Raw genomic sequence first — 25,376 nt, forward strand, 5'->3', positions numbered from 1 at the left:
CTGGAGCACATGACTTATGAGGATTTGTCCTATTATCACTTTTTGCTCTGGTTTTATCTCCATCCTCCATAATTGCACAGTACTAGGAAGTCCTCCCTACTTTTTCTCACCAGGAAGAAATATGGAAAGTTTTTCTTTATTAATTAAAAAAAAGAGCTTGTGGAAGGTAGAAAATTAAAACAGCTATTACTGGAATAGGTGATAAAACGTTCACAACATTGCTTAGAATGGAGGAGAGCTGGCTCAGCCAGAGCTCCTGCTGGGGCCTCCGAGGGAGTGCATGTTGCAGTTATATAGCACAATGTACAGCACATCATGACAGAAATGAGCCCCTCTCTTACTAAGTAATCTAGACAACACCACTTGCAATTCGGAGAGTGACTTTCGTGTAAGAGAATTTCCCCTAAAATCAGAGGTTTGACACCGATGCCTTGGGCATCAGGAGAAAAGTAGCCACATGTAATATGCCTACTCTGGATTGCTAGTCCACTCTTTTGCCTCTGCAGAACAGAGACTCACTGTCACTTATGCTGAATTGTGCCAAAGAGTGGTGTTTTGTGATGTGCACATCAAAGGGTGAAAGGCTGAAACTAAAACTCATTTTTTTACTTGTGATAAAGGAAAGGACACGAAGTTAGATATCTTGGGGTGGAAGGACCAGGGCAAAGTTTTCAGCAGAGCTAGTTCCCATTAATACACCTAAATGAAATTAGGAGACTGACTGGGAGCTGTTGGGTCCTGTCCACTTTTGAAAATCTGGCCCCTTAGTTTACATAAGTTTTCACTGTTTCTCTATTAAAAATATACAACATTATATATGCAGAAGTTCTTTAAAACATTTTAAACAACTTTGAACTCTATTTTTTTAAAGAAAGGTTGTTTGAAAAAATATTTCTCTTACTATGCCTTAAAATATTAATCACGGTAAAAAGCAAACACATTTGTATTAATAATCCATGCTTTTTGTAGATTTGAAATATACAATCCATTTTAGGTGTATCTATATATACTATATGCTCTTGTAGTAACTGAACTACATTCCAAACTGAGTCAGCTCAGCCATTTTTCTTCATCAATATTAATTCTTCAAGACATTCTTAATCCTCTATATTCCAACTGAATTTGAGAAACACACTCTTAGCTTCCCGCTTTTTCATTCCTGGTATATTTTACTATGAAAGATTTGAATAAATCAAGTTCTTTTATACAGATTTAGAGCTTCACCACTTGTAATACACTGCTTCAAAGCTTTCCACACAGATAATTTAAAATTCAGTATAAAATAAAGGATCTTGTAATAACTGCTTTGCAACCTAAAATTACACTGGCACTTACATTTCCCCAATGAACTAAAAATATTCTTTTGTGCTACACTGTGATATGCTTTCCATATAGTTTGAGCAGTTTGTTTTGCTAGCTTTTTCCTCTCCCCCAAGTCCACAGTTAGCTGTCATCCAGATGTATGCATGAGGGCACATGTCAAAACACACATATAGGAGTACCCACTTTTCTTCCCCTTGTCAATACATTTGGTGTTGGAGGGTGGATGAGATCCTTTCATACTAGAAATATTTGATAAATATCACATTTCCCCACATAAATGCCTGTATTCCCCCTTGCAATCACTCTTGTTCCTGCCCCCTCACCACAAAAAACAGGGCATGATCCTTAGCTAGACACAGGGCTGGTGCTACCATTAAGGCGAACTATGTGGTTGCCTACGGCGCCAAGATTTGGGGGCGCCAAAAAGTGGTGCCCCCAATTTTTTTTTTTTACAGCAGTTCCTCCCTGAGCGCGCGGTCGCTGCTCCACTTCTTCTACTTCCCAGGCTTGCAGTGCCAATCAGCTGTTTGGCGCTGCAACCCTGGAAGGGTGGAGAATTAGAGCGGGGGCAGTGTGTTCGGGGAGGACGTGGAGCAGAGGTGAGCTGGGGTGAGGAGGTGCTGCACGGCTCCCCGGAGGGGGAGCTGATGTGGGGGGGGCCTCAGGGCAATGTGGGGAGCTGCCGCGGGGGGATGCCTCAGGGCGGGACAGTGGCACAAGGTGGAAGTTTCGCCTAGGGCGCGAAACATCCTTGCACTGGCCCTGGCTAGACACCAAGGCTGATCTCACAATATGACCGATGTCACAATACATTTACACTTTACAATGTCATGTAAGGACAGAGGAAAGATATAGACTCTGGATCAGATCTTAAGCTGGTATAAATTCACAACAGTTCAGGAGCAGACCTCTATTTCAATATTAGCACTACATTATCAGGTCTTGCTACATTTTAGAGAAGCCAATTTCCCAGCACCAATAGTTTCCATCCATCTTTATAAAGTGCCTATCACCAAATAAATGCTCTAGAATGCTACAACACTACTAATAATAAGTATTTTCATTTATTCATCCCCTAAACTTAAACACAATAGGAGGAAATGTCAAAAGATTTTTAGAACAGACCTGAACGGCTCTGGCTTGCAACCCCAAAGCCCTATTATCAATACTGACTAAAATATAAGAGAATAAGTATGCATTGTCATATAGATGTTTATTGTTAAAAGATCCAGCAAGAAGAAATAAACCTTACCAAAAGGAGGTGACTCTCTCCCATCCTCTAATCCTGAATCTCGTTCCCTGTCTCTCTTTCTGTGTTTGTGTCCACGGTGTCTATGACGTCGGTGACTTTTTCTTCCACCCAGTGGTACATGAACTCCAATGAACAATGTTCGGTGACCTACAAAGAAAGTTACTGTTAAAGTGCACATGGCAAGATACAATGACCTATCATTATACTGAAGCATTACTGATACGCAATTTATTGGTACAGGAGAAAATCCCAGTATTGAATTTCCGATGCTACAACAACAGATCCCCTAGAGATTTATAGAGAGAGAAAGATAAATTTGGAGTATATTGTAAATTAACATTAGAAAGATAGATGGATCTTCTGGAATTAGATCCTTAATGAAATTAAATTTGGGCTGGAGTTTTATTCAAGTTGAAGCCATGTATGCACCAAATGCGGCCAACCGTCCATATGCAGAACTCTCTGTGAAGTTAATGGAAATTTCACCAAAAAAATTGTGACAGGACACAAAATACCTGCACTTCCATAACATACTTTGTGTGCCCTATTTACATATAATTAATGGGTAGCTTAGGCTGGTTTTATTTCTACTGATATTTCATTTTTAAAAATGAACATGGTCCATCTAACCACTACACCTATAGTCCTTGGCTGCTGAGTCTGTGGAATCCAATTTTGCTGATCAAGCCCAACAGATTCACACATCTCATTTATATGACACAATAGAATAATAGCATGGTAAATCATTTCAAAGATAAATAATGTAGCATTGTATCACCTGTCAGGGATGGTCTAGATAATACTTAGTCCTGCCTTGAGTGCAGGGGACTGGACTAGATGACCTCTCAAGGTTCCTTCTTGTTCTATGGTTTTATGAATCACGAAATGGGACACATATGGGAAAGAAATCTGTCAACTCTTATTACACACTTGAGCCTCCTGAATTCACTTAACAGGAAATATTCTGGTACATGAATTTAGGAAGCTAGAGCACATAGTAAGTCATGACAGATTCCTTTCTTATGTTTGTCCCATTTCATGATACAAGTGATACACTGCCATCTTTCAAAAGATTTATTGTGCTATTATTCTGTTATATCATATGACTGGGATACCTAGAAAGCTATGGTTTTTTCTGAGAAATATGTATTTCTCAGATTGTTCGCACCAAATGTGTTTTCTTTTCCCCTGGAAATGAACATAACATACCTAGTGAATAATTCTGCTTTGCTGCAATCACTTAGCTGTGTCAATCATATGAAAAGGTCAAGTACCTTAAGCTGCTGTAACACGTGATCTGTAATCCCATGGAGACTAGGGGCAGAAAACACAGCAAGGCATCATTTGTCACAGTACATGAAAGAAATTCAAGGCTGACAGGAATTCTCTACAGAAGCAGGAAAAAACAAGCTGGAGAAAAACCTTCTGATGCAATATTAAAACATGGGTTTATGTCTTCAATTTACTCTCTTATATAAATACATTTAGAGGAGAATTTGGAAGGCATTGTCAATGATTTAGGAAAAATGTCCTTTCATATTAATGAGATTTTCTGAAGAACAGTTATGACCTGAAGATGAGTATTTATTTGAGCTTTTTCTTTGCTTCTTGTTTAATATTAGGTTTTACTCACAGAAAATGATTTACAGAGAACTGGTGCTTTTACATTATCCCAAACCCAGTGCAATCAATAATGTATGAAATAAATAAAAATGTTGCCAGAAAGAGAATTTTCTATGAAGAACAACAGCAATAACGTATTTCTGAATATTTCCTTGGTAGGTACAATACAGAACTACTTGTGGAAGAAAAGGGGCTGCCTTCTCAAAGATTTTAATCACTTCCACAGGCTCAGAAAAATTACTTATTTTGATTTAGTAATTTAATCAATTCCTGCTGCTTTGTGAAAGGGGTGGACAGGCTTATTCTAGTTTTGTGCCAGTTAAGAGAGGGGCTTGATCTGTGAAGTTAGGATTCAAATGCAGCTTCACACTTCACTTTATTTTGAAGATTTAGTATCTGGGGTTTGAATCCAGGCTCATCTCTACTAAATATGTTGGCAAATCAACAGCAAAACTCCAAATGGCTGAACTACCCAGGTATCCGCTTTATATAGAGAATAATCCATTTGCATGTAAAAAGGAATTAGGAAACGGACAAACTGAGGGGAATAACAAGAAAACACAACAATGGACCACATTCACATTTGATTTAAGGTGGTGATATTCCCCAGTGGTACTCAGGGCTGTGAGACACCTCACCACCACCACCTGCCCTTGGCATGAAGCAGTCTTGCCTGATGCTTGCCATAGCTCAGCCAACAGGTTCTAGCCACAGACAAATATTGACTTCCAGGTCTCCACAGACCTCGCCGTCTCTTGTGCAGGCTAGCGTCAGATATACCAATCCCCAAGTCCTTCTATAGAATCCAGTGCCTGTCACTAGCAGCTCACAGAAAATGGCCAGGCAAGCTGTCTCCAAAGACACTTCTTAGAGACTAAACTTAACTCTAACAAGCTAAAATCCTTTTCCAATGTAATTTCTCACCTAAAGAAATCTCCCAGCATCACTCACATGGCCAATACCCAAATTTCATAAATTCACTGTCCTTTTTCTTATCCTTCACTGAGGAAGCAAAGAGGTCCTTTTTTCCTTTCTCTTATAGTCCAGTAAACTTTTGAAGTGCCCTTTTTGAAGCCTCCCTCACTGCTTGTTCTCTGGTATGCTCCCCCCATGTTGGTTTCACATCCCCGCCCCACCACCCATCAATCTGTTTTCCTGTTGACTTCACATGCAAATGAAGTTTCCATTGTGCTGGCTTTATAATGCTTAATTTACATGAGAGACAGAGGGATGGGTAAATACACATGCTTTTGTCTGGCAGAAAACCTTTCTGTCCACTTGGCCTTGTTACAGACTTTAAAACATAATTTCAACATAAAATCATAGAACTGTAGGACTGGAGGGGACCTTGAAATGTCGTCTATTCCAGCTCCCTGCACTCAAGAGAGGACTATGCATTATCTAGACCATCTCTGACAGGTGTGTGTCTAACTTGCTCTTAAAAATCTCCAACGATGGAGAGGCCACAACCTCCCCTAGGCAATTTATTCCAGTGCTTAACCACCTGACTATTAGGAAGTTTTTCCTAATTTGCAACCTAAACTGCCTTTGCTGTAATTTAAACCCACTGCTTCTTGTCCTATCCTCAGAGGTTAAGGCAAACAATCTTTCTCTCTCCTCCTTGTAACCACCTTTTATGTACTTGAAAACCATTATGTCCTCTCTCAGTCTTCTCTTCTCCAGACTAAACAAACCCATCTTTTTCAATCTTCCCTCATAGATTATGTTTTCTCGACCTTTAATCGTTTTTGTTGCTCTTTTCTGGACTTTCTCCAATTTGTCCACATCTTTCCTGAAACATGGTACCCAGAACTGCACACAATACTCTAGCTGAGTCCTAATCAGTGCAGAGTAGAGCAGAGGAATTACTTCTCGTGTCTTGCTTACAACATTCCTGTTAATGCATCCCAAAATCATGTTTGATTTTTTTTTGCGCAACAGTGTTGCACTGTTGACTGATACTTAGCTTGTGATCTGCTATGACCCCCAGAGCCCTTTCTATTGTACTCCTTGCTAGCCAGTCATTTCCACTTTGTATGTGTGCAACTGATTGTTCTTTCCCAAGTGAAGTACTTAGGATGAAATTCAATAAGGACAAATGCAATTTACTTCAGAGCATTTCTCCAGATTGTCCAGACCATTTTGAACTTTAATCCTAACCTCCTAAACACTTGCAACCCCTCCCAGCTTGGTATCACCTGCACATTTTATAAGTGTACTCACTAGGCCATTATCTAAATAATTGGTGAAGATATTGAACAAAACCAGACCCAGAACTTATCCCTGTGGGACCCCATTCAATATGTTCTTCCAGCTTGACTGTGAACCACTAATAACTACTCTCTGGGAATGTTTTTCCATCCAGTTATACACCCACCTTATAGTAGCTCCACCTAGGTTGTATTTCTCTAGCTTGTTTATGAGAAAGTCATGTGAGAAGTATCAAAAGCCTTACTAAAGTCAAGATATTCCACAATCCCTTATACAGTGTGTGACAAAGTTGCCCGTCTACCTTGGTGGGTCCTACGCTTATTGGCAGATTTTGCTCACCTCACTGATCTTCCCCACAGTCTGGGTCAAATCTTCCTGTGTCTGATCAGGAGCTGAGAGGTTTGGGGGGAAACCCAGGCCCGCTCTCTACTCCAGGTTCCAGCCCAGGGCCCTGTGGATTGCAGCTGTCTATAGTACCTCCTGTAGCAGCTGCATGACAGCTACACCTCCCTGGGCTACTGCCCCATGGCTTCCTCCAAACACCTTCTTTATCCTCACCACAGGATCTTCCTCCTGGTGTCTGATAACGCTTGTACTCCTTAGTCCTCCAGCAGCACACCTTCTCACTCTCAGCTCCTTGTGCCTCTTGCTCCCAGCTCCTCACACACACTTCCTCTCCTCTGGCTCCCCCTCGCCTGACTGGAGTGAGTTCCTTTTTAAATCCAGGTGCCCTGATTAGCCTGCAGGTGTTCTAATCAGCCTGTCTGCCTTAATTGGTTCTAGCAGGTTCCTGATTACTCTAGTGCAGTCCCTGCTCTGGTCACTCAGGGAACAGAAAACTACTCATCCAGTGACCAGTATATTTGCCCTCTATCAGACTCCTGCACCCCACTGGCCTGGGTCTGTCATACGTGTCAGTACATATTATTCACAACAATGTTGATGACCACTGTGTCATGGGCTTTCATTTCATACCTTACAGAAGACTTTTTTGATAAGCACTGTGAAAGCAGCATGTTGGGTTTAGTGAGTTTGTCAAGCCTGATAGGAGAGGCTGACACAGAATATTGAACTGTTTGCCAGCTGGCACCAATGACTGTGTCACAAAGGGCAATGGAGTTACACCATGGATAAATTTCAGTGAGTGTAGAAGGGAATCTATGGGAGATTCCAATAGTGGGATCCTAAGCAAATATGGGGAATCAGGAAATCCACAGGGGAAGTTTGCAGAGACAAGAAGAAGTAACAATTTGCTACAGAAGACTGAAGGAATGGAAAAAAATAAGTGAAACATCCATGAAGGAAGAATTAAGGAGGCCTGAAGGAGTAAAATTACAGGCCAGAAAGAGATAATTTGGGAGGAAAATGAAAGGATACTAAAAGGTGATGAGCAGACACTGAAAGACAGACGGGAGAATGAACAGGACAAGTGAAGCAGCCATTACTGCTAACATTTCTCAGTGAAAGAGATCTTTCAAGCAACTGTAAGTTAACTGAGAAATTAGTAATATATATATATTTATATAATTACACCTGTCAGTTGCTGGTATCCTGGATCCCTATCAGTCAGGCTTCAGTCCAGAGCATGGGAAAAAGTCAGCATGTGTTGCTCTGGTGGATGATTTCTTGCTGTCCATAGGCAAGGGAACTACACCCATCCTGCTGGGCCACTCTGGAAGATTTTTTTCCATATGAGAGAATTTTTACAGGAGCTGAACTCCAGACCTTGGAATTTAGATCCAAGAGTCAAAAATGACCATGAACCTCACAAGTATCCGAATTAAATGCAAATTAATTTCTTCAGTTTCGTTTTCTCTTGAATTCTCTGAACTCACCCAGTCACAGAAAAGACACGCGCGCACACACACACACACACACACACACACACACACACACACAAATAAACTAACCAAAAAATTCAAATCCTCAATTGATCAATAGTTCTACTTGCAAAGTGACGTACTCATTACTCAGCGTAAGATAGTGGTAGACTCAAGACCTTTGAGGTTAATGGATTCAAGCGCAGTAAGCAGCTTGGACTCATAAAAAGAGAATCTTGCCCAATCAAACTTGATTGTTTTTCAAGACAGAATTAGAGTAGATATGGTAAAATTCTAGTGGCTGTAATGTATGTGGATTTTAATAAAGAATTTGATAAACTGACAAATGAAATCTTAATTGAAAGTTCATTTAAATCTGTTAGGATAAAAGCCCTCTCATGTGAACTGAAAACTATATAAAAAGTACTGTAAACAAATTTAAATGATAATGCCAGTGTTCTGAGTTGTGGGAGGTCTAGTGGGGTACTGCAGGGACTCATGTTAGAGCGAGTCTTATTTAACATCTTCATTAATGATCTGGAAGAGGGAATAAACAACACATTCACGTCATTTGCAAGTTGAGAATACAAATGGACCTATAAAAACTACAGATCAGGACAGAAAACAATAAATGACATTTAGCTTAGAAAAAAGTACAAGTTGGCCCATCATGAGAAAAATAATCTGAAACACATACTCAAAGGAAGGAAGAATCCCAGAAACCAGTAATGATGAAAGAAGTAGCTGGATCCATTGATACAATCTGATGAAGGTTTCAAAAATTTAAATTATCCCTGTCCATAATAAACATGTACAATTCCTGGTCATGCAACTGCATGACCTCCTATTGATGTTATAACTGTTGCATCACTAAGTTGCTGCCAGTGTTTCTATTATTATTATTATTGCAAAGACCTATTTCCAGAGAGGCTCAATGCAGGACTATGGCCTATGGCCCAATCTTCCATACATGCAGTGTCAAGTCCCAAGAGTTAACAAGCCCCCCCTCCCCTCCATGCCAGTTTAAAGGTCCACACAAAAGCAACTATTTGAATCACAGCCAATGTGCTACAAGTACAGACTATGGCTGAAATCTTGGCCCTACTGAAGTCAATGACAAAACTCTCATTGATGTCAATAAGAGCAGGATTTCACCAGGCAAGTTCAAGACTGTAAAATTTCATATTTTTAGCCAAAGGTAATAATAACTACATTTATTAGAAGCAACATAAAACATATGGCTGAAATTGGCAAAAGTTTAAAGAAAAAGGAACATAGGGCCTAATCCTAGATTTATTGAAGTCAATGACAAAACACTCAATGGGACCTGGATTTGGCCCTTAAGGAATAATAATCAATTGTTCAGGACCTATTTCAATATTCTTTAAGAGCCAAATCCAGCTCTCATTGTGTGTTTTTCCATTGATTTCATTAGCATTATGATGCCACGAAAACATTCCCCAGCTGTGTCCCATTGTGTCTGGACATAGGGGAGCCAGATCTAATTCCTCTCTCACTTGTGTGTGTATAGCACCTTGCACAATGTCCTCACGATTGCTAATCAGGGCCTGTGTGTACTATGGTAATATACAAGATTGCTACAAATAATCAGTTTACACTGTTGTAATCCCAAATTTGGCCCGTTATCTTTAATTTTGAATTTCTTGTGTTATGTAGGTTTAAGCTACAAACTAAATGACACTCATGTTTATTTACTTTGATTTGTTTGCTTGGACTTTTTTGAACAGTCATATCAAGTTAAGGATGCTATTATGAACAGTTCACAGAGTTTATACGTTATTCTTACATTCTTGTATAAACTGCAAATCTAATAGCAGACAAGTGATTACAACACATTAGTTAAACAAAGCACACAAATATGTATACTTACAACATTTTTCTCACCAAGAGTATAGAGTTAAAAGTCTGAAGTAACCTAAGTAATTACCGCACCAGCCAGTCCAATTAATTCAGTGACAATGTATGAAACTACAAGTGACACCAGTACATGGGCAAGTAGATAATATTGCCCCTATATCCTGACATCCATTTTCATTTAGAAACTCTATTAAATTAAATGAGAGTTCTACATATCAAATGATTGCAGGCTACAGTCCCATCTGACCTAGGACTTTTTTAAACAAAGTCTTCAATAGTATGCTGGGCAATACTATCTAGATTATTAGGGTTTGCACTATGTAGTACCATCTCCCATGGACTGAACAAAGATTGCCTACATCATTGGTTAAGTCCCATGATGGGTTTTACCTTTTAAGCCACCACCATAAAAAATATCATTGCTCCAGGTACACAATGTATATTAAAAGGAGGCTCTTCTTTTTTTAAAATGACCCACACTTTTAAAAATGATAGTGCAAATGATCAATCATGGCTTGGTTTGGCCCCCAAGGAACTCTCCTGCCTTTCCTAAGGAGAAACTCTACCTTATGCTAGAACTTGTTGTTTTTCTTATGTCACTAGCCTATCTTGAGGCCAGGTACATGTCAGGACAGTCTAAAGGGAAGAAATACAGACTGCTCTCACTGAAGAAGGTGTTCGGGAAGATGACAAGAGCACCTGTACTTCTCCTTCCACCTGGGAGACATAACTTTTACTTTTTTTAAGTTACAGTGACTATTAGTGATTATATTGCAACTTGAAAATTAGAATGAATTTAGCAGAGCAAATCACACAATTTGCCTAATCCTGCATGTTTTACCCAGACAAAACTCCCATTGAAACCAATGGGAGTTTTGCCTATAACTGCAATCTTGCAAAGACTCACATCATGCTAAAACTTAAGCATGAAAGTAGATCCATAGACTTCAGTAGGTCTACTCATGCTAAATTTAAGCACATGCATAAGCCTTTGCAATACTGGGACCGAAGATCAGGCCCAATACATTTTAAGATAGAATCTCTCTGGGAAACTAAATTAGTATACACAGGATATAGACAAGATAACAATTTAATCAAGAAATACTGTAGGATAAGTTGATCCGCTCTGAAATGTCACTATCACACAATGCTACAAATACACTGTTAGACTGTATAATTAAAAATGAACATTCTTAATCAGGTTTTAGATGGCTGGGAAACAAAAAACACAAAGTATACTGTTAAATCTCTGCACTGAAAACATAAGAGGCTTTGGCCACTTGTGGTTTATCTTCAAAGTATTAAGCAGTTTCTTATGCAAAATAATTTTAGATATTAAAGAAATAATTTTCATTGTTATAAAATACTACTTTTTAATTTTTACAAGATTATACCAAATATAACGAATGGGAGCCCATTCTATATCATAACTCATATTTAATAACTTTCAGGAAAAAGGAAAAATGTATAATCAGGGCTTTCCCAAACTTTTTAGGAAAGGGTGAGAAGGGGAATGGGAACAAACTATCAGAAAGTTTTGAAATGTGGCTCGAAACAGAATATATTATTTTTTCACATAGATTTTAAGGTCAAGAAGGGACCATTATAATCATCTAATCTGACCTCCTGTGTAACACAGGCCATAGAACTTCCCTGCATTAATTCCTGCTTCAAATCCAGTAGCTGTGGTTGAAGTAGAGCACATCTTTCAGAAAAACATCCAATCCTGATTTAAAGATTTCCAGTGATGGAGAATCTACCAGAATCCTTGGTAAGTTGTTCTAATAGTTAACAGTAATTAACCTGTTAAAAACTTGTGCCTTATTTCTAGTTTGAATTTGTCTACGTTCAACTTTCTGCCACTGAATCTTGTTACACCTTTTCTGCTAGACTGAAGAACACTTTATCACATTTCTCTTCCTCTTATAGGTACTCAGACTGTGACCAAGTCACTCAAACTTCTTTTTTATAAACTTAGGACTGAGCTCCTTGAGTCACTCTCTCAAAGGCATATTTTCCAATCTTTTAATCATTCTCCTCTCTCTTCTCTGGACCCTCTTTAAATTTTCAGCGTCCTTCGTGGCGGGTAGACACCAGAACTGGACATAGTATTTTCATCAATGCCAAAATACATTTTTTAAATACATTTTAATTTGATAAAATCTAAGGTCAAATTAAAATCAGAGAAAGGCTTTTTAAGTGTATGGGAAATTACTTGTTTGAAATACAAGCAACCCAATAGCAATCTAACTACATGATAGGCAATTTTAGAACTGAAAACTACACTTTCTACCCTCAAAAGGTGGAAGATGCTACTTTTGAGAAACAACTTTCACAGCTAGGCATTCTGGGTCTTCTAATTATGGAGCTGGGGCCTGGCTGGCTAATCTCATTCATGCACTAGATGAAATAGAATATACAAGAATTTGGTAAGTGCCACAAATTCCATTTAAAATCATTTGTAATAAAGTGATTAAATCCCATGGACACTTATGAAAATCCCACCAAAATAGGTTGCAAATATCTAAGACTGCAGTACGGTAAAAATGATGAAATCTTCACTTATAGAAATATATGCAAAGCCTTTAACAACAAATATAGAAGGACTAAGATATTTTTGCTTCACAACACCCTCTTAGTAATATAGAAAGTATAGAAAAGGTTTGGCAAAAAGAACATGCATGTATAACACATTCCTCTCTGAGGAAATGGCTCAGCACATGAAAGCCTGGCTCTTTTGCTCAAGCTATAGAGACTCACTTTTCCAGATCTAGAGATCCCTAGTTGGACCCCTGGTGGCAGGCAAGGTATGGGTCTCAGACAGGGAGCATTTACTCTGACCAGACGAAGCATGTAACCCAGTGGTCAGTGCATATGATGTGTTCACCTCTGCCTGAGCCACAGACAATGTGAGTCTCTTACAGTCCCCACCTATTGGGCCTAGCTGTTTAGCTTGATTTGTAGACACCCAGGCATTCAGGTCTGCAGGTCACTGATGTTGGTCAGGATAGTGGCAGTGACATAGAGGACCTGTAGAAAACAGGGCTTTTGCAGCATCTCCAAAATATTAACAGATGTAAGCTCTAGTGGTCTGTGTGTGGAAGAACACATTCCAGAGTCAAGACGTCAGTTTATAGCTGTCATAAACAGATAGTTAAGGGTTAATGTCTACTTACCTGTAAAGGGTTAAGAAGCTCAGTAAACCTGGCTGACACCTGACCAGAGGACCAATGGGGGGACGAGATACATTCATATCTTGGTGGAGGGAAGTCTTTTGTTTGTGCTCTTTGTTTTGGGGGTTATTCGCTCCTGGGACTAAGAGGGACCAGACGTCAATCCAGGCTCTCCAAATCTTTCTGAATCAGTCTCTCATGTTTCAAACTTGTAAGTAATAGCCAGGTAAGGCGTGTTAGTCTTATTTTTGTTTTCTCAGCTTGTAAATGTTCTTTTTTTGCTGAGAGGATTTTACCTCTGTTTGCTATAACTTTGAACCTAAGGCTAGAGGGGTTCCTCTGGACTATATGAATCTGATTACCCTGTAAAGTATTTTCCATCCTGATTTTACAGAGATGATTTTTTACTTTTCTTTCTTTAATTAAAAGCTTTCTTTTTAAGAACCTGATTGATTTTTTGTTGTTTTAAGATCCAAGGGGATTGGGGATCTGGACTCACCAGGGATTGGTGGGGGGAAATGAGGGAGGATGGTTAATTTCTCCTTGTTTTAAGATCCAAGGGGTTTGGATCTGTGTTCACCAGGGAATTGGTGAAGTCCCTCAAGGCAACCCAGGGAGGGGAAAGTTTTGGGGGGACAGAAAGTGCTCCAGACACTGAAATTCTGGATGGTAGCAGTGTACCAGATCTAAGCTAGTAATTAAGCTTAGAAGGGTCCATGCAGGTCCCCACATTTCTACCCTAAAGTTCAGAGTGGGGAAGGAACCTTCACAATAGCAAAGAGGCGCAGCTCAAGTGACTCTGGTGATGGCAGAAGAAATAGCATTGCATGATTAAAGAGAGCAAGTCTTTTGGGTAACTTAAACCATTTAGGGAATTATAGATAGGAACCAATAGGTTGAACTCCCCCCAAAGCCAATAGGCCTTCGCAGTTAGAACTGGTCCAATGTAATTTTGCAGTCTTCCTGAAAATTAACAGTAGATACAAAATTCTTTGAAAATTAACTGACAAAGAATAGTTAAGAATAACATATTTGTTTTTCTTATGGGAGAATAAGTGATTATGTTGGAATGTGTAGGAATTCAGAGTGCACAATTCATTTTTCACTATTGTAGTGCAGCTGGGAAGTGATGTTAAAGAGAGGAGTAAGGACAAAAGGCATAGCTTGCTAAAGCAACATTTTATGAAGCTTCTCCCAGAACAAACTAAATTTACAAAAACATTTGCAACAATGTTGCAATGCTGTAATTTGTGAAGAACAGACAAACAAAACTCACAAAATTCTCAGTGAAGACAAATATTCAACACCCTACTCTCTTAAAGGTAAGGATGGGAGAAATGGCATAGAAAAATTAAGACTCATGGCCCTGATCCATAAATGCATTTAAGCACATGCTGAACATTAAGCACAGGAATAGTCCCACTGAAGCCATTAAAGTTAAGTACATACTTAAGTGCATTGCTGGACCATGGTCCATCCCACCAAACCTATTCCTTGAATTATTCATATAGTTTCTCAGATTTGGGCTGGATAAGAAATCCTCTCTCCTATTCTAAATACACTCCTTTTCTGCTTCCCTATATCCCTCCAAATCAATCACTGTGCATGCTGCCATGCTAAGAGATCAACTCTAATAACCAGCTAGATGAGAAACAGAAAATGATAAACAAAACAAAGTCATTATTACAGCAGAAACAGAATGTAAAATAATCCTCTTAGATACATATGTGCAGTTCCCACTGAAGATGTGCGTATCAAAGAGAGGAGAATTTGACGCATATTTTTAATTAAGCAACAAATGCAAATGCAACATATTATCAATAGAACTGTGTGCTCAAAGATGAATATATTCTGATGCCTGATGTTACAATATTTTATATCAATTACTCTAATGTTATGCAATTTGGCCATATTAATTGTATCAAAGAGTTTGTTAAAATCTAAGAGAGATTCTAATAACTAATTAATAACAGAATATGAAAATGTCACCAAGTTAATGAAAATGCTACAAAGCGCCACTAAGTCTGCCAGCATGCCCCAGGATTATATATAAATCAGATTTAGAATTAGAACTGGGGAAATTATTCTTAGCAAATAATGTATTCATCAAATTTAGCCTCCTTTTCTGTTCACACATTATCCAGGAACAGACTTGGATTTTTGCTCATGTTTTGACTGGTTTATGCTAATTTAATTCAGAAGAAATCTATAGTCTGATATATTTGCAATTATTGCTTTTGTTACTTCTATTCATAATTCCGAATTCACTTTGTGTATCTAGAAGTGTCTGTGCTCCATGATTTTTCATCATCATGCAAATCCCAATAGGACGTAGCCTCCTTACAGATCAAACACTACCCAGATCAATCTCTAGCTAGGTCTTAAAGATGTCTGGTTGGATGTTCAGTCTACCTGTCATTGGCAATCTTATTGCATCACTGAAGCTTTTGGCACCTGTGTGATTGCCAACTGTGCAGCAGTCCATGACTGGAGGACTCCTAATCTCATGAAAACCTTTCAAGATGACAGTGAAAAAGCTTCCACTGTGAATAAATATTCATGCAAGTCTTTGGAACAATTTATCTTCCCACAAACACGCTAGCCAACAAAAATTATTTTGTATAAAATTTTGTGACAAGTGAAAAGTAATCATAAATACTATCAAAATGAATCTGTAGCTTTCATATTGAAGGCATATTTGCAATTTGTTTGCTGTATTTGTCCAACTCTAGAGGCAATGTAAAAAGAACAGTAATACATTATTTTTCTAATACTACTACTACCATAAAAATACTCCCAGTACCAACACTATCCAAGCTGGCCCCAAGTCAAAAGTAGAAATCCACATACTCCTACACTTTCAGAGATTGGGAGAAATTTTAACCTAGATCTGAAATTTACAGGTGGCAAACACCACTAAGCTTTGGGAAAATCAGATGCCCAGATCTCAATTGTGTGGCTCTACTATGATTGCTTCACTATTGACACAATATGAAGACGGGTTTCAGAGTGGTAACCGTGTTAGTCTGTATCAGCAAAAACAACGAGGAGTCGTGTGGCACGTTAGAACTAACAAATTTATTTAGGCATAAGGTTTCGTGGGCTAGAACCCACTTCATCAGATGCATGGAGTGGACAATACTGGAGCAGGTATAAATACACGAAAGGATGGGAGTTGCCTTACCAAGTGTGAGGTCAGACTAACGAGACAATTCAGTTAACAGTAGGATACCAAGGGAAGAAAAATAACTTTTGAAGTGGCTCACAACCACTCTCATTACCACTTCAAAAGTTATTTTTCCTCCTTGACCAGAACCACCTTCAAATGGTTGACTTAACTGTAAAAAGCTTCAATATGGCACTTTTTCATCTGTAGATGTCAAAGCACTTTACATTTTGGGAAACAGAGCCACAGTCTGGTGAAGTGACTTCCCTAAGGCCACTCTGTAGGATAGCAGCAGAGCCAGGAGTTGAACCCAGGTCTCATGAGGCTCAAGCCTGTGTTTTGTCCACTAGACTTACTGCCTCCTGGTGAGAGACCAGAACAAAATTCAGTGGAAGTTAATTTAGTAAGAGTCTTCACAGAATTTCATCAAAGAAGAATGAAAAAAATATATATTGTCAGTACTGAAATTAGTAGCAAATGATCAGGAATATTCTATAACACTACATTCTATGGGTCTTGCTAAGAGGATAAGAACTCTAGCCATCTTCCTTTATTTTTTATGCATAGATATGTATCTTATCTGATGAATCCTTTGATTTTTTGTTTCTCAGTGAGCTTCCAGGTGCCAAATTCTTCTTGTGTGGGACTCAGGTCCCTCAAGTGTCACATGCTTTAGTGAGAGTTGAGGATACTCAACAACTTTTAGCAGTAGCTGAGCTCATTACTGTGTCAGTTATCATAACTACCATAAATGATGAATAAATTACCTTAAGATTAAATTAAACAAGCCTGATGTAAGAAGAGCCCAGACAATTCCATTAGCTATATCCATTTCCAGCCTGGTTATTATTATTCTTTGTATTATGGTGTTATCCTGAATTTGGATCTAGTTCTGTTATTTAATGGTCTAATTATTCCTGTAAACGGACCTTTTTTTACCATCTCAAGAACAACATCAGAACTTCCTTAGACATAGATCTAGGCTGTCTTTTACAATATGCAGAAAAGAGCCTGTATGCATTATCAGGAGCGGCTCTAGCTTTTTTGCCGTCCCAAGCACGGCAGTCAGGCAGCCTTCAGCGGCATGCCTGCTGGAGGTCCCCGGTCCCACAGCTTGCCTGCGGGAGGTCCACCGGTCCTGCGGCTTCGGTGTACCCGCCGCTTAAATGCCGCCCAAGCTGCGGGACCAGTGGACCTCCCGCAGGCACACCGCCAAAGGCTGCCTGACTGCTGCCCTCGCAGAGACTGGCAGAGTGCCCCCCGTAGCTTGCCACCCCAGGCAGGCACTTGGAGCGCTGGTGCCTGGAGCCGCCACTGTGCATTAGTAACAACTATATTGGACGGCAGCAGCTCTTGGCTTTCTGGGACTACTAAGGTGGCTTCTTGGCATAGGCAAGCCAGCAAATGTCTGCCCCATACCAGCTGAAAGCATCCGAACAGTTACTGAACATTTTGCTGTCTTTAATATGTTGTTACTCTGAGCAAGAGTCTGTTCTGCCTCGATGGTAGATCTGGACTTGCTATTAGTTGTATCTGCCAAGTGGCAATTGCACAACAGCACCAAATAAAATACCATACAGGCTTCAGTCTTCGTAAAATGATGTTATGATTCTTATATGCACTGAACTTTTTGCTATGAAGTCTTTAGACAGATTGGGCCTCATTTGCAGAAGTACCCTCTACTCTAACTGTAACCAGTGGAAGCTGAGAGTGCTTAGCTCCTCCAAATTATAGGCTCAAGGCATCTCAAAAATTGGTCATCCAAAAATGATGGCAACTAAGTCAGAGGCTATTTTAGAAAGCACTGGGCTTAGCTCCACCAGGAGTAGATGAAACAAAAAGGCAGAATAATCTGCTTATTTGCAGAGAATTCAGGAATCCGGAGCCCCTGAAATAGAACACAAAGGTTTGTTTTGTGCAAAATTATTATGGTTTAAATTGTACTGCAGATTCATATCAGACAATATGAGCTGAAGGCTATTTAAGCTAGAGTGAAAGGCTCCTTAAGCTCCGTAAGCATTGGTTGGGAAAACAGACATTTTTTCCTGCCTTATATTTCAACAAAAACGAAATAAATTTATTTTGGTCTAAATTTTGTGCATTCAAATTAGGCTTTTGGAAAAAAATTGAAAACCAAACTATTTTGGATTTGGAAATCCTGCTGAGTTTTCTCATGGGAGTTATACTTCAAATGCTTCATGCTCCCTTTCTCCTCTGCAGGCCAGGCTCTCTGGTTGGACTACATCTCTCATGATGGGGATAGGAGATGGCTACATCATGGAAGTCCCTGGTGATGGTGTACATGGGAGATTTGACCAGCTGGGGAACTGGTCCATAGAGCAGAATGGGGTCATGAGGAAACCAAACTACTTTCCCTTGAGACATCATGGCAGGATATCAGAACTGAAATATTTTGATTTTCAGCCATTTGATTTTCAATGAAAAAAATCAAAAGCTATCCTCAGAAAGCAGACATTTTGTGGAAAATAGTTTAGTTGAAAACCCACATTTTCTTTCAAAAACAGTTTAATGAAAAATGTTTAACCAGCTCTATTCCACAGGCATATTACCAATCATAGAATCTTGAGGTTTTCAGACTGTGGCCTGTTGTCAGATGTGTTGTCAGATACTACCAGTGTGGTGCTCTGCTCTCTACAATGTTGGTATCACTCGGCTGCGTGCGTGTGTTCCCCCTGTGTGCTGTCCCAGCTCTTCGAAGGCAGCTGACACAGCAGACTCGAAGAAAACCCCCAATGACCACAGAGTCTAGTAAGGTATGAAGGCACGTCGGCCAGGTTTATTGCCGTATTGGACACAACGATAGTTCCCCTAGATTGTTACTTTAGTAAAAGGCATACTACAAATGTGCGCCCAACGGTCAATGGACTCGGCTCAGTCAGTGGCGGGACTTTCCACTGCCCCTCGGCCGGACCCAGACACTGCCCCAGGGATGCAGTATTGAGGTGCAACCCCCCTACGCAACAAGGTACAAGGTACAACCCTTCTATGTAGTCAGGTGCCGCCTCTCACCTTGTACATGTTGGTTCGAACAAAACAACTCTATCCATCATTTTACCCTTTTGCCTGTCATTGGGATGGGTCGGCCTGTTCTTTCTTATCTGTGGAATGTTCCAGTATAAGGTGTTCTGGTACCGTGCTTATACTTCTGTATGCTAGGTGAATATATGTTTATGCAACTTCAGCCCTTTCCTTGCCAACTTCTGAATACCAGGCCGGCTTCCAGCTCACAGCTTGACTTTGCTTTTTAGCTAAGTCTTGACCATTACTTTAGTTCAGGCCTCAGGCCTCATACTGGGCCTTTATCAGGGCCTTCACTTACTACATGGCCTACACACAACTTGGTGATTCACAGAAAGCTAGTAAGTCATAGGTGATAGTTCCCCCACCTCCTTATTCTTAAATCACATTACAAAATAACTATAAATACTTTAAATAACTTCTTATTTTTACTTTTTCATAAAAGCAATTGCTGCAGATGCCACGGGGACATTATGTGAAAGTGGAGGGAGGAAAAAGATCCATACAATGGAAAATTAAAGAAGGTGGTTCATTTTTTTACAAAAGGGTATTAAGATCTCTCATCACTATGATAAAGTTCACTGCAGACACCAAACAAGTGTTAATATTTTCCTCAAAATATTAATCATCCATTTTCTGGTGGAACAGGATCCCATTCCTACTCCAGTCAGGAAGAAGTTAAAGAGCTCCCCTGGGCACAATCAACCCCTGCTTGGTGCATTTGTGAGGCTGATCAAAGAGAGAGGCACAGCTCCTTAAAAGGGAGGATCCAAGTCCAGTGCAGGGCAACACAGAGAGGTAAACAGAGCTCCCTTGCCCCACAAAGCAGGGGTTGCTTAGTAGCAGAATGGCTGAAGAAGCTCTTCCAACTGGACCCACTGGAGATGTAGAGGGATCTTTGTTTTCCTTTTTGTTTAGAATCCAGAACACTCACTCCAGGTTTTTTGGATTCTTAGGAAAAAGTATTTCACTAGGAGAGTGGTGAAGCACTGGAATGGGTTACGTAGGGAGGTGGTGGAATCTCCATCCTTGACAGAGCCCTGGCTGGGATTTAGTTGAGGTTGGTCTTGCTTTGAGCAGGTGGTTGGACTAGATGACCTCCTGAGGTCTCTTCCAACCCTAATCTTCTATGATTCTATGCAAGGGGGTAAAGGAACCCAGACTCCCTTTACAGAGAATGCCAACCTCTTACCTTGCAGTGAACTGCTGGGTACCATACTGCTTTGTGGGCTGCAATGTTATGTGGTTTACTCTTACCATTTTTTGGACTGCATTATACTCAGAAGGGGAGGTTGCCATCTTCCAAATGCAACTAGTATTCTAGCCATGTGTACAAAGACTGACTCCTTGGTGTCTCCTCCAAACTTTTCCCTTCTGCAATCTATGTTCAATCTGTGCTCCTCCCTCCAAGTTGCTATATCCTCTAAGCAGGTTGCTATATCTTTCCTTTTACAATTATTTTTGTTGTAGCTTTTGTGCAAGTATTTGCTGTCCTGCTGCAGCCAGAGATTACTAGTACATAGCTCAACCTAGGAAGATGGGTCCACCAGCCCATTGCAGTCTGTTAGGCCTCATACTCCTTCAAGCATGTTGGTCCTCAAACCAGTCCTGACTTCATGTTATTGCCATTGAAGGGGGGACTTCCTTTTAGTCTGTTGCTGTCTCTGTACTATTGGTCCTCTATATTGCTTATATACTTCGTTTCTTATGACCTTCCTGTGTCAGACCAGATGGCAGCTGAGGTCCCATTGCAGCTTGGATTGTTGCCTTTTGCCATTGCTTTGTGAGGTTTATTTGATGGCTGAACCAACCATCTGCTCACCTGTGCATAATGGCCTCAGGTTCTTGGCTCCTTTGTTGTAACAGAATTTCTGCATAGCCTGCTGTTCTCTTAACTGGTTCTGTGTACTGTACGTCATTCCTCCACTGGGCTGAAACCAATTACTTGGAAGCAATGTCTTGGTTCTCTAAAAGCAGCAAAGAATCCTGTGGCACCTTATAGACTAACAGACGTTTTGGAGCGTGAGCTTTCGTGGGTGAATACCCACTTCATCAGATGCATGTAGTGGAAATTTCCAGGGGCAGGTATATATATGCAAGCAAGCTAGAGATAATGAGGTTAGTTCAATCAGGGAGGATGAGGCCCTGTTCTAGCAGTTGAGGTGTGAAAACCATGGGAGGAGAAACTGGTTTTGTAGTTGGCAAGCCATTCACAGTCTTTGTTTAATCCTGAGCTGATGGTGTCAAATTTGCAGATGAACTGAAGCTCAGCAGTTTCTCTTTGAAGTCTGGTCCTGAAGTTTTTTTGCTGCAGGATGGCCACCTTAAGGTCTGCTATAGTGTGGCCAGGGAGGTTGAAGTGTTCTCCTACAGGTTTTTGTATATTGCCATTCCTAATATCTGATTTGTGTCCATTTATCCTTTTCCGTAGAGACTGTCCAGTTTGGCCGATGTACATAGCAGAGGGGCATTGCTGGCATAAGATGGCGTATATTACATTGGTAGACGTGCAGGTGAATGAACCAGTGATGCTGATCACCGGTTCATTCACCTGCACATCCACCAATGTAATATACGCCATCATATGCCAGCAATGCCCCTCTGCTATGTGCATTGGCCAAACTGGACAGTCTCTACGGAAAAGGATAAATGGACACAGATCAGATCAGATCAGCCACACCATCACCGGATGACCACAAGTGCCTTGGCAGGTCAAAACCTGGTGAGCAGATGGTTGGGCCAGTGACAAGAGAGTGATTAATGACTGTCGTTGCTGACCATTCATTACACCAAGCAGATTGCAACATCATGTTCTGTGGCAGCATAAGTTACTAAAAAGGATTGTCTAGAAGACTGGAGAACTGATGTGTGGTTGAAGAGATCTGAGTACAGACGCAAGTTTCTGTTCTCACGGATCTTAGTCAGAAGCATGATGGAGGCTCCCTCACGGCGGTTATGGGGAGGTGCTATGTTACTAAGTATTGGCAGCCATGGCAACAGAATTGCATGTAAAGTCCCTGTAACAATGCTAGTTTGTTAAGCTCTACATCAACCTCAGGTGAACTCCCATTTATTGAAATGTGAATGCAAAATATTTCAACGGGAATTTTGCCTGCAAGAGGACTGCAGGATTACATATACAAAGTGCGGATATATCAAAGTGCTAGACTTGTTGCTTAGTTTTTAAAGATTAATTGCTCTCTTCATTCAAGTAACAGTCAGCCAAAGGATTTGCTCTATATTAGTGACTGACCATAACCTTGTGAACTCTATGAAAATTAACTGTGAGAAAAAGAATTACTTGTGCAGTGAACATGAATGCCAAAGCTTTGCACAGAATCTATTTCTGAATTGCTGTTGCGTTTGAGAAAAAAAGGACAACTGCAAGCTCCTGAACTTACACTATGCAGACAGATACCTGAAGTGAATAAGCCCATTTACATGCACACCAGGCTAGTGGGCTTTTAACTAGACATACGCACTCTCAAATGCACAATTGGAATGTGTACTCTGTGTTCCTACACACATAATTTAGGCATGCACAAATATATGAATATAAAAATATTTGCTGATGAAAACCTGGCCCAGGATGTTTTAAATGGAAATATCAGAAATATAAACTAACCTTTTTGACAAAACACCACCAGTAGCTGAAAACTCCCAAATGTCCAGTCATTCAAAATTTTGGGAAATAAATCTTTCCTGGCCTAAGAACATTCATTTCAAGTTTCAGTCTAAAGCAGGAGTCAGCAACCCTTCAGAAGTGGTGTGTCGAAACGTCATTCACTCTAATTTAAGGTTTTGTGTGCCAGTAATACATTTTAACATTTTTGAAGGTCTGTTTCTATAAGTCTATAATATATAACTAAGCTACTGTTGAATGTAAAGTAAATAAGGTTTTTTAAATGTTTAAGAAGGTTCATTTAAAATTAAATTAAAGTGCAGAGCCCTCCGTACTGGTGGCCAGGACCTGGGCAGTGTGAGTGCCACTGAAAATCAGCTCGCGTGCTGCCTTTGGCACATGTGCCATAGGTTGCCTATCCCTGGTCTAAAGTAACATTAATTTCTTGCACCCAGGTTATAAATCCCTGAAATACAGAATAAGGCACAGACAGACCCTTAACAGTGCCAACACTAGCGTCCTGCTATAATACTGAGCAATTATTTATTTACATTTTTAAAACACAGTAAATGTAATTAAATAAATGTGATGAAGAACTAATATACCTAATTGTCTAATTATACAAGGTGAACTAAGCTACATAATTACGTACTTAATTAATTATGTAAGTACATATTATATAGCTGAAGCATGTTATATAATTAGGGGAAATGTAAACTTTCACCAGAGAATCCATCATAAATTACATTGGATGGGAATAAGACAGTCACACTTCTGAGTAATGTCCACTCTCCATTACAAGAGTCATTGATTTATCTAATTAGGTGATAGAGTGCTTGGACTTGTCTGTGGGACAAGCAAGGATCCTATTAACAGCAATGGGATTATTCAAATTTACAGCATATTAAACCTTTCTGATGCCACTTGGCATTTCTGGAAGTGGCAGTTATGCATTTAAAAAGATATCAAGTTGATCCTACAGCAATCTCTCTCAAAAGCTGCTAACCACAGTATCCTATATCAAGTAATCAATTTTTATAACATTGTTAATAACATTGTGCCATTATTTTAAAAGATTAGTAGATTCCCAAGGCAAACCACAGGATTTTTTAGTTTTCCAAATTACTAAAATTGAGTGAAAGTTTCTTCAATCAAAATTTGTCCAATTTCCATTTTGTGAAATGTTCTTGGAAGCAGAACAGTTTTTCAAATTTTCACTGAGATTTCAAATTAGTGTCTTTTTGCTATTAGAGCAGGAGGAAATGCATTTTTGGAGCACCAAAACTATTCATGAATTTGTGTTGAATTCAGCAAGTTGTTTGAGCCACCAAAAAAAAAAAAAAAAGCTAGAAATTTTTTTTAAATGTAGAAACAGCTCATTTTGACATTTTTAAATAAACCATTTTGATTTGGTGTATATTTGAATCAACAGTAGAAACATTTCATTCAATCCAAATGAATTGTTTTTGTTTCATCAAGAAAGATAAAAGAAATCTGTATTGGATAGAAACAAACCAAATTTGGGGGTATTTTTCAGTTTGGTCATCTTTTCCTTTCCTTTTCAAGATGGACTCAATTATCATCTCAAAAGATTATTCACTCCAAGTGATGGCAGGTGGCATTTTGATTATAATGGCTAGCTTTGGGTTCCCTGGCAAAATAGGACTTATTTTAAAAGATTAGACTTATATTACACTGGCACAAGCTTCTTCCGTCATGGAGCCTAGGGTAAAACAAGCCCAATATCTACATTCCTATATTTTTCAGAATTGGATTTGACTCTATCATGATTAGCTGTTGAATTTTGCATATCTATTACTTACATAGCAACCAAAAACACGCTGGGCATTTTGCCAGCAAATAAAAAGGCAGATCCTGGCAAGAAAGAGTTTACAATCTATACATTATAAACTGAAGCATAGGCCACTTCTAGAGGAAGGATACCAGCTAAAGTGGATTATTAGTCCAATGTGATATGGTGAACTTCATATCTTTAAATTACTCACTACTCCTTGACATTAAAGGGTAGGATAAAGTGCCCATTCAAGTGAGTGACAGTGCACAACTCTAAAATGCAACATCTATTTTGTTTAATGGAGATCTGAATGTGCAATGATAGCAGGACTGGGCTCTTTAGGAAATAATCATGTATTTTAGGACATGCATTGAAGCCAAACAGTTTACTGGGGCCCTAAATGCTGCAAACATTTATGCACGGGTAGGTCAGATTAACTCTCCTGTCGGCCTGGGGCTATTAGATTTTGTGAAG

The 25,376-nt window shown here is 39.6% G+C and overlaps 1 protein-coding gene across 4 annotated transcripts in view; it reads right to left on the reverse strand.

Annotated features, from left to right (window-relative positions):
• Positions 1 to 25,376, reverse strand: part of SLC4A10 (solute carrier family 4 member 10) — a 247,848-nt gene that overhangs the window by 120,331 nt on the left and 102,141 nt on the right. For all 4 annotated transcript variants that reach the window (XM_030580419.1, XM_030580417.1, XM_030580416.1 and 1 more), the window contains exon 3: positions 2,576 to 2,722. In XM_030580419.1, coding sequence (XP_030436279.1) covers positions 2,576 to 2,722 — 147 coding nt within the window. The remainder of the gene's footprint in view (positions 1 to 2,575; positions 2,723 to 25,376) is intronic.

The sequence above is a fragment of the Gopherus evgoodei genome, chromosome 11 (assembly GCF_007399415.2).
Source record: "Gopherus evgoodei ecotype Sinaloan lineage chromosome 11, rGopEvg1_v1.p, whole genome shotgun sequence".
NCBI classification, from domain to species: Eukaryota; Metazoa; Chordata; order Testudines; family Testudinidae; genus Gopherus; species Gopherus evgoodei.